This window comes from Myotis lucifugus, unplaced genomic scaffold (assembly GCF_000147115.1).
Source record: "Myotis lucifugus unplaced genomic scaffold, Myoluc2.0 scaffold_1, whole genome shotgun sequence".
Taxonomy (NCBI): domain Eukaryota; kingdom Metazoa; phylum Chordata; class Mammalia; order Chiroptera; family Vespertilionidae; genus Myotis; species Myotis lucifugus.
The window spans coordinates 6,184,877-6,195,670 of record NW_005871049.1 but is presented as its reverse complement, the minus strand read 5'-3'; the positions used below and the strand labels follow the sequence as shown (position 1 = coordinate 6,195,670).

The 10,794-nt window shown below is 37.4% G+C and overlaps 1 protein-coding gene across 4 annotated transcripts in view; it reads right to left on the bottom strand.

Annotated features, from left to right (window-relative positions):
- Positions 1-9,919: 9,919 nt before the first annotated feature.
- ABHD18 (abhydrolase domain containing 18) overlaps positions 9,920-10,794 on the bottom strand; it is a 40,969-nt gene continuing 40,094 nt past the window's right edge. For 3 of the 4 annotated variants that reach the window (XM_014454957.2, XM_023754233.1, XM_023754238.1), the window contains one exon: positions 9,920-10,155. In XM_014454957.2, the coding sequence (XP_014310443.1) occupies positions 10,104-10,155 (52 nt within the window). In that variant the 3' untranslated portion in view covers positions 9,920-10,103. The remainder of the gene's footprint in view (positions 10,156-10,794) is intronic. The other variant, XM_023754229.1, reaches the window with a different exon arrangement.

Below are 10,794 nucleotides of genomic sequence, written 5' to 3'. Positions count from 1 at the left end.
AAACAAGATGGCTCATTTAAGTGCTGCACTTGAGCAAAGGATCCAGAGTTGAACAAACAGAAAGGGATGCCTGCATTAATTGGCATGCAAAAGGCCTCAGTATCCCAAAATAGCTTTATGAAAAAACTCATTAGAAAAGGCTAATGAAAATTTAAAGATATGAGGTACCTAAAACAAAAGACAATAGGATACCGGGGAGGGTTGTGGGGGTGGGTAAGAGATCAACCGAGGGACTTGTATGCATGCATAAAAGCATAACCAATGGACACAAGACACTGGGGGGTATGGGAGGCTAGGGGGAGGTCAAGGGGAGAAAAAAAAAAAGGAGACATATATAATACTCTTTGTAATACTTTAAGCAATAAAACAATTTTAAAAAACCTACAAAAAAGTAAATAAATAATAAAATCTGAGGAATTAAAAAAAAAAAAGACAATAGGATAAACATGGCTCCCTCTACTCCCCCATCCTTTTTCACCTGAGTACTCACATTTCAGTAATTCTCCTTCTGAACTATTTTTCCACTCTGAAGAGACTATTAGGCAGTTACCTTTTAAAATAAAACTACTCCAGGTTGCAGACAAATCTCTCCAGATATCCTTCACCTCTTGGTCATAGGTCAAACAGATTCATAGTTAAGGCCCTGGCCCTTTGATTCCTGTCAGGACACATACAAGAATCAACCAATGAATGCATAAATGAGTGGAACAATAAATCAGTCTCTCAGTCTTCCCTTTCCTCTCCCCGTCCCCCTCTGCTTCTCCCTAAATAAATAAATAAATAAAATGCCCCGAGTCTCCTTGGAAGGGACTATACCAGGTCATCTTCACTACCCAGATGATAGCCAAACTTAAGGGCTTTTATTTATTTTTTATTTTTTTATTTAAAAAAATATATTTTTATTGATTTTAGAGAGGAAGGGAGAGGGATAGAAACATCAATGATGAGAGCGAATCATTGATTGGCTGCCTCCTGCACACCCCCTACTGGGGATCGAGCCCGAAACCTAGGCATGTGCCCTTGGCCAGAATCAAACTGGCTAGGGCTAAATTTAAGGGCTTTTAAATAATGTAAATAAATGTTTAAAATATATAAAAAATATTCACAACTGAAGAAGACTTTCCTGACATCTGATCCTGTGCAGATGCTGGACACCGTCATATCAAACTGACAAGGAAGAGAAGTACCTGACATCAATGTAGACTACTATCACACAAGATGCTGGCTTAAGACTTCCTACTTTAGCTAAACAGGAAACTCTTCTTTTCTTTACTCTGACGTTGGCCTAGAACAGTGATGGCGAACCTATGACACGCGTGTCAGAGGTGACACGCGAACTCATTTTTTTGGTTGATTTTTCTTTGTTAAATGGCATTTAAATATATAAAATAAATATCAAAAATATAAATCTTTGTTTTACTACGGTTGCAAATATCAAAAAATTTCTCTATGTGACACGGCACCAGAGTTAAGTTAGGGTTTTTCAAAATGCTGACACGCCGAGCTCAAAAGGTTCGCCATCACTGGCCTAGAAAGATAACACCATCACCAGTAAGTATCTCCAGGCCATTACTAAAGGGTGGTAATCTCTAGAATTTAGAACAACTTTTTCTTTCAGTCTACTAAACTTAGCATATGTGCTAAAAATGTGACCTCTGGCTTAAATGGGCAAGTGTAACAATCCGTGCGAATGACTCCAGTGAAAGTGCCACTTAGGGGAAGTGATTTGTGCCCCTGACAGGATTTATATTTGTGGTGATTATTATTCTGCTTGGGTCTATGAATACCTAGAAGGTTGGCAGATAACCAGGCAATGTCTCTTAGGTTCTCAAACTGCCCCTAACTTTTCACGAAGGAAGTAGGGCACTTCACAAGTCAACTCTTCTGGATTTACATCTTGAGTTAGAAAGGAGGCATTCATGAATTCAGAATTGGCTTCCTTTGACAGGCCCCTACTTTCCTAGTTAGGAATAAATGTAAATGAGGCCATGATCAGGAACCTCTCCTTAACCAATGAAGATACTGCTCCATAGACTCTGTGGCCACAGTTGTTCTTGGTAATAGGATAAACCTTGATTATCTTTTAACTGAGCAAAGAGATGTCTGAGCTGTGGTTAGTATATTCTGCTGCAGTGAGATTAACATTTGTGGGGAAGCTGAAACTGGATTACTGAGCAAGCCACTTGGTTTAAAAAGGTGACTCCTGCCCACTGGCATGGCTCAGTGGTTGAGCGTCAACCTATGAACCAGGGGGTCATTGTTTGATTCCCGGTCAGGGCACATGCCCGGGTTGCAAGCTCGATCCCCAGTGTGGGGTGTGCAGGAGGCAGCTGATCAGTGATTCTCTCTCATTGATGTTTCTCTCTCTCTCTCCCTCTCCCTTCTTCTCTGAAATCAATAAAAATATATATTTTTTTAAAAAGCAACTCCTTGCCCTAACCGGTTTGGCTCAGTGGATAGAGCGTCGGCCTGTGAACTCAAGGGTCCCAGGTTCGATTCCGGTCAAGAGCATGTGCCTTGGTTGCAGGCACATCCCCAGTGGGGAGTGTGCGGGAGGCAGCTGATCGATGTTTCTCTCACATCGATGTTTCTAACTCTCTATCCCTCTCCCTTCCTCTCTGTAAAAAATCAATAAAATATATTAAAAAAAAAAAGCAACTCCTTCGCTGGGCTCTTTGGTTTATTTGATTTGAATTGATTTGGGTCTTGAGGACTATGGCTCTGAAGTACATTTTAAACAGTGGAAATTATGCTGCTTATAGTTAATCTCCCTGATGCATTGTGTCCTTTCAAAAGCTTTAAATGCATGTTCACAGCCACTGACCACCAGGCAAATGATCTCCTCAAGATTGGAACGTCAAGGCCCTGGCCTAAACTGATCAATTGGTTGGAGAGTCATCCCAATATGTCAGATTTCGGGTTTGATCGCTGGTCAGGGCACACACAGGCATCATCCAATGAATATAAGAATGTAGAACAACAAGTCAATCTCTCTCTAAAATTAAAAAAAAAGTTTTAAAAATCTGTTTCTTCCTACTTATTTGAAAAAAGACTGGAAGGTCAAAAAGAATGCAGAGAATGACCTACTAAAGATTGTGAACCTGAAGTCATAACCTAACTGTTTGGTAATAGAAAACTGGAATCTAGAGTACAGGTACAGGGTTGTCTTTTCAAAGAAGGGAGATAAGTGCTGGCTGGTGTGGCTCAGTTGGTTGGAGCATAGTCCCATGCACCAAAGGGTCTCAGGTTTGATTCCGTCAGGGCACATACCTCGGTTTCGGGTTTGATCCCCAGTTGGGGCCTATACGGGAAGCAATTGATCCATGTTTCTCTTTCTCATTGATGTTTGTCTTTCCCTCTCCCTTACATTCTAAAATCAATTTTTTAAAAAAGCGGGGGTTGCGGGGGGTGGGGGGGTGAGGGGGTGGGGGAGACAGTTCTCTAGGCCCTCAGAAGTTATGAAACACCTAATTACCTTACACAAACTTGATATTCAAATGATTGTTCAAATGAGCCTTTGAAAGATAAATCTTGTTTTTCCTGTTTAGAGTACTCTAATATATCATCAAATGATTGAATCCACTCCTTCTTCTCCTCCCCCTGGTGTCTCAGGAAAGTAAAGTCCCACAAGAACATCAAGGTCTTTGTTTTTATTACCAGTGCAATTTAGGTTCAGGCTAGCGAAAACCCACTGTGCAAACAGGTGTACTTTATGCTGGAGAGATTTCAGAGAATGCATTAGATATAGTCTGTTTCAAAGTCCTACAGTCCAAGGAAGAGATAAAACTGGAACCCAGAGATTTGTAACTTCCTATAAAATGACTTTAAAAGAGACCAATTTTTCACGGAACCAATATTACCTCCAAGTCAAAGAGCCTTGGACCCCGTTTATCATAAAAGACATGAACTAAATGCTTGGATTAGTACTAAACACTTTCAATTATCTCTAACCTTCTAGTCAGGGTCAGTGCTAAAGTGTGTTTGAAAGGCTTCACATGTACCTTCCCTTCAATAAATACACTGATATATTCAATCTTAGATAAAGTGAGAAGGCAGGGGAGGGAGGGTAAGGGATCAACCAAAGGACTTGTATGCATGCATATTAGCATAACCAATGGACAGGGACACTGGGGCGGTGGGGGCTTGTCCTGGGGGATGGGAATGGCCGGGGGAGGGGGGGGAGGGGAGGTGTCAATCAAGAAAAAGGAGACATGTAATACTTTAAACAATAATAAAAAAAGTGAGAGTAAAAGCACCTTCAGGAAACCGCCCCCCCTTATCTGTATTATACAAATAGGTAAAAAAGACAAAAAAAACAAACAAACAAAAAAACCCCCCACTGTGCTATGACAACATAGTTTCAAAACAAATCTAGGTAAGTAGGAACTCTCTTAAATGTTTAAGTGTTCTTGCCTAAGAACTCACCACCAATAATAGCTAGGATTGATACTCTGCCTTTCCTGGCAAACTATTTAGACTTCAATTATAATGTGGGTGGAAGGAAAAAAAAGGGGGTTTCTGTGAAAAGTAACCTCAGGGCTATCTGACCTCATGGTGGGCGGTCAAGCCTGAGGCCTATAAGCCAGCCCTATCCATTGTTCTTGTGCATGTAGGTTAACACCCCTTTGAAACATAGGTATTACCCCTGGAAGCGGGCATTAACCCTCAGGAGAGCACATAATCTTGTTAACTGTTTTGCAATCCAATCCCTGCCTGGCTTTTGCCAACCACCATGAAATTTTCCTTACTTCAAATGCATAAAAGAAGCTGGGAAACTCTTATTTCAGTAGTGTATCGGCTCCCATGCATATGTTGTCTGTTTGGCTCAAACTCCTAAACATTCTCTATAAGTTTGGATGTTTTCTTCACAACATGAGGAACTGTATTTAAAGGGCCAGAAGGTTGAGAACCACTGCAAGTCTATCCACTGAGCCAAACCAGTGGATAGGGCTGGATGTTTTTCTTTTCTTTTCTTTTTTTTTAAAATATATTTTTATTGATTTCAGAGAGGAAGGGAGAGGGAGAGATAGAAACATCAATGAGAGAGAATCATTGATCAGCTGCTTCCCGCATGTCCCCTACTGGGGATGGAGCCTACAACCCCAGGAATGTGCCCTTGACCGGAATTGAACCCAGGACCTTTTAGTCCGCAGGCCAATTGCTCTAAGCCAAACCAGCCAGGGCTGGATGTTTCTTACATTGACAAATTCTACGCCCTATTATTTGAAAATCCCTGTTCTTTGAGAACTGGAAGTGAAAAAGTTATGCTTCTTTGAACTTCATTTATTTTTAGGGTATTTTGAAAAACAGTTAAATATTACTATCATTAGTATTAAGTTATTGTTGATACTGTCAATGGACTGACCACACTTTGAGCAGCAAAGTGCTAGAGTACATACACCTCTTTCTTTGTGGAATTACCCAGGTCCCGTATGTGGGAAAACTTTTACTTTAGGTAGTCACAGATTTGACTTTTTATAGTTGTTTACATTTTCTTTGACTAACAAAATCTGGTAAATCTGCACATTAGCTCTTTAGGTCCTGAGAAAATTATTTCTGGTTCTTTTGGTCCAACATGTTGTAATGAAAACTGTCTCGAAATTCTTCATACAATCACTGGTTTCCTAGGATTCTGTCTGTATGATTATTCCTAGAATTAAGTTATCTACTCCTGCAAAACATACTTTTCCCTTTGTCTCATCTGCCATAATCTCCTTTTATATCCAAACCCAGCTTCTATAGCAACTTCTACACAGGACCTCCATTCCCATTCTGTAGTTTTCTAGTTAGAAGTTTAGTTTTCTAATTTCTAGATTTTAATTGTTTGCAGTACATTTACTAGTATAAATGTAATCATATCTAATAGTGAGCTATACAACATTCAGACAGCAATGCTTTGTCAGAATGCTGGTTTCCCTGGGATCAAATATTTGGAGGGAAATTTTGGATCTTGTATATAGATATTGAATATGATTCTGTTAGAGCTTCCCTAGCTTATTTTTATTTATTTATTTAACATTTTATTTATTTTTTTAAAATATTTTTTTTATTGACTTCAGAGAGGAAGAGAGAGACAGAAACATCAATGATGAGAAGAAACCACTGACTGGCTGCCTCCTGCATGTTGGACCGAGCCTAAAACCCAGGCATGTGCCCCCGACCAGAATTGAACTCGGGACCCCTGGGTCCACAGGCCGATGCTCTAGCCACTAAGCCAAACCAACCAGGACTAATTTTTTATTTTTTATTTTAAAATCTTTATTGTTGAAAGAATTTAAGGAGACATGTCTCCTTTTTCCCCCATTTACCGCTCCCCACCTGCTCCTGCCCCCAGCAAATGCCCTCAGCCCCCTACTGTCTGTGTCCATTGTTATGCTTATATGCATGCATACAATTCTTTGGTTGATCTCTTACCTCCTCCCTACCCCCGCCCCCGCCTTCCCTCTAAGGTTTGTCCGTCTGTTCGATGCTTCTCTGTCTCTGGATCTATTTTTGTTTATCAGTTTATGTTGTTCATTATATTCCACAAATGAGTGAGATCATGTGATATCTATCTTTCTCCAACTGGCTTATTTCACTTAGCATAATGCTCTTCAGGTCCATCCATGCTGTTTCAAATGGTAAAAGTTCTTTCTTTTTTATAGCAGTGTAGTATTCCATTGCATAGATGTACCTATTTTTTATTTTTTGAAAGTGTAGTTTACTTATTTATTAATATATTTTTGTTGATTTCAGAGAGAGTGAGAGATAGAAACATCAATGATTGGCTACCTCCTGCACACCCCCTACACCCCCTACTGGGGATTGAGCCCGCAACCTGGGCATGTGCCTTTGACTGGAATTGAACCTGGGACCCTTCAGTCCTCTACTGACACTCTACCCACTGAACCAAATTGGCTCGGGGCATTTATTGATTTTAAAGCGTAAGTGAGAAAGTGAAAGAGACAGACAATCAATTTGTTGTTCCACTTATTTATGCAATGTGCCCTGATCAGAGATTGAACCTGCAACCCTGGCATAGGGGAACGAAGCTCTAACCAAGTGAGCTATCTAGGCAGGGCCCCTCCCTAGCTTATTTATGCCTTACTTTATTTGGGTCATAATATAACTAAGGAATACATACTTCAAGTTTGGATACATTAATGAAATGTGACATATTTATGTTTTCTATATTTAAAATAATATTTTTAAACATAAGTAACTTTTTAAATAAGCTTTTATTGTGAAGTATAAAATATTTAGAAATGATTTTAAAAATTTCAGTTACAATGTTAACAATTCAATATTCTTTACAAGAGAAAGCACCACATTAAAAAAATTACCTTCATAAGAAATAATTTAAAATGCATAAAATTATTTAATAGTAATTAGAACATTAGGAGATCATGAAATTCAGAAAATTTTTCTAACCACACATCTAAATCAGGAATCTCAAACTCAGATGTCTTTAGAGTTAAGTAGGAAACACAAAGTAGTGACATGGTCTAACATGAGGGAGTCCAGTAGATTGTGGCAAACAGGAATGCATGCCAATCTGAACACATTTCAAATTTTGAAATATTATGCATACTGGATAAAGCAACTTTGGGCTAAGCTGGCCTGTATTAACTACCAGTTTGCAACTTGGCCTAAATGAATTTCTAGCAGTTTATGTACCAATGCTCAAAATGGCAGATAGCACTGCTTTCTGTGTGTTTGTGTATGTACTTATATATGCGCATATATATTTTGGGGAAGTAGATAAAAACTGTAAAAAAAGGTATTTTGACTTTGAATAATTAATCAGTTTAGGTAACTGCTATGGTATATTATTTTTTTGAGAATTTAAGTTTATTTGAGCCAATGGATGACATACTGGGAAACAAGATCTCAAGTGTTCCCCCAGAGATATATTCTTAAAACATTTGATTTGGAGATGAAATCTTTAAAATACCTTCTTTCACATTTATTTGGGAAAAATTAGTTATGCCCAAGAGTTAATTTAAATGAAATATTAAAATTTCATTCTTTTACCAATAAAAAGTCACACAACATAGTATATTATTGCTTAGTAAGAAATATTTACTACTATGACATCAATGACTTTAGTAATTTTAAAAGTTTTTAAAAATTAAAATGATGTAGGCATTAGAGTGACAAATCTCCTTCAACCCCTAGAGTGCCAGGGAGCACGATCTCGCTCCTCCTGTCTTTCGCCAAAAGTGCCGGGAGCGCTATCAAAGCTTCGAAATGGCATCCAGTTCTAAGTCTGCTTTTATTAGTGATGATGATATTGCTAAATATGTCAATGTAGTAAAGGTTTCCTTAAGTTTTTGAATATGTAACTTCATTTACTTGCGATTCATAATTTTTTTCCTAAACTGCTGTAAAATCAGCAAAAATGCCTTGGCAATTTTAGCATAGTTCCTAGGATATTGGTTGGCACTCAAAGGGTTAAAAAGGCTACAAAGGCACATTATAATTCAAATGTCCTTACTAGACTAGGAATACACATTTAAATACAATCTATAGATAATACAAATTTCAGATAAATAAAACTCAAATACATTCTAAGCTTTGACACAATACCCAAAAATATTGCCTACTTTTGAGAGTATTTTAGCTCTCAGCTTCAGAAGTCTATAATAAAAAGAAAGTACCAAATCTAGCCATGTAATTTTTCAATTAAAAAAAGTTATTAGTTATATCTTTTCTGTAAAGTTTATTTAGGATGGATTGATTTCATTATGGCCATTAATTTTTGAAATTAAAAAGTCAAAATGGTTACATTCTTGGCCTAAATAGTGAAGTTAGATATATCAGGGTTTGCAAACCCAGAGTAGATATATATATAAGAAAATGTTAAGACACGATGTCTCAATTAATGCAATAGTTATTTCCACTGATCATGAATTGAAAGTTGTTAAATAGAAATACACTTGGCTTTTTTTCCCCTAACCCAATATTACGCATTTATAAAGTTTAGCCAAGTCTTTTGCATCATGTCTGCATTCCCACATTCATTTTAATTACTAAAAGCACTTATATACAAAACAATCAGGATTTTTTAGAATTCAAAGTTAACAGGGATTTCATACATCATAAGTATTTCCATGGCAGAAAATTAAAGAGGAAAATAAGATTATAAATGCGCTATGGATCCACAAAAGAAATAAACATGTTTCTCAAAGCAAGTCAGTAGAAATATCATATAAAGGTATACAATACAAGCTGATGTATTACAAACTTTGACTTAGCAGCTCTGTATAAATCAATACAGTTTCTGTGAATACATTTAATTTATTAAACTACTCATAATTAAAAATGTAAAGTTTTCATAAGTAGAAATATTGAATATTTGGGAGTCCCACAAACAATAACAAAATACTTCAACATTATTTCATCCCAACATTGGTTTAAAGTTATTCAAATGCATTCAAAGACTATAGTTGACTGACCTGTAACACTGAATTCCAGACTAAATAGATAGCAATGAGATATACACTGAGTGGCCAGATTATTATGACCACCCCATCAGTACTTCGTTGGGCCACCTTTTGCCTTCAATACTGAGGCGATTCTTCTTGGCATTGACTCCACTAGATGCTGAAAGGTGATGCGAGGAATCTGACACCATGCCTGATGAATAGCACTGTCCAGTTCTGTGAGATTTGATGGTTGTGGAACCAGCTGCCTGATGGCTCTTTTAACTTCGTCCCACAAATGCTCAATTGGATTGAGATCTAGTGATTGTGGGGGCCACCTAAGCAAGGTAAAGTCTCCCTCATGTTCTTGAAACCACTCCTGCACAATACGAGCACTGTGGCATAGAACATTGTCTTGTTGGAAGAAGCCATCTCCATTGGGATACGCCATCAACATGATAGGATGAACTTGATCAGCAATGATATTTAGGTATGTTATGCTATTCAGACGTTTATAATGATCTGGCCTTCTAGCAACTTCAGCGTGAAATTATAGCTAATTTGCCTACAAATGCCAGGTGGTCATAATAATATGGCCACTCAGTGTATAGTGCTGTCTTACTGATTTCACATCATCAAAGGATGAAACTCCTTTTGTGAGAAACATGATGGCCACACTGGTTACATACAGTGATCCAATCAGTTAGCATATTTGTGCAGAAAGCGTTCAAATGCATCATAGATGGCTCGTCTAAAAGAAAAAATGAAAAACTACAAGTAATTAGCAATAAAAGGGGGAGCATACATTGCTTTTACTTTAAGTTATTTCCAAAATTACCTTTGGCTTGCAACCTGACCTCCTCTCTAAAGAGCTGTGAAAGAGGCAAGTACCTGAAAGTGGGTGTTAGGATCCATTAATTTCACCACTACTGGAAAACTTCAAATGTATTTCCAACTGATGATGTGTTCAGCACCATTTTTTCCTGTGAAGCAACTTTTTTTGTGCCTTAGGGTTTATATAATATATATGTATTCATATATGTATAATACATAAAATGATAAAAGGATAAGGAAACTGGTTTCTTTTTATTTTGTCACTTGTTGAATATCAACTGGCTACATAACTTAAATCTATTTCATAGATTACAATATAGTACCTTTTCTTTATTAAAACATGTTCCTAGCAACTGAACTTAAAATCAAAAGCCTTAGTTTTCCACATTAATTTTACTAGGTACTTTATGTGAAAAGGAAGTCAAATTCACTGCCCATTAAAAGACACTGTTTTCAACGCTTATTAATTTTTTTCACATTGTGAGAGCCTACATTTTTATTTATTTATTTTAAAATTTAAAAAATGTTTTATTGATTTTAGAGGGTGAGAGAGAGA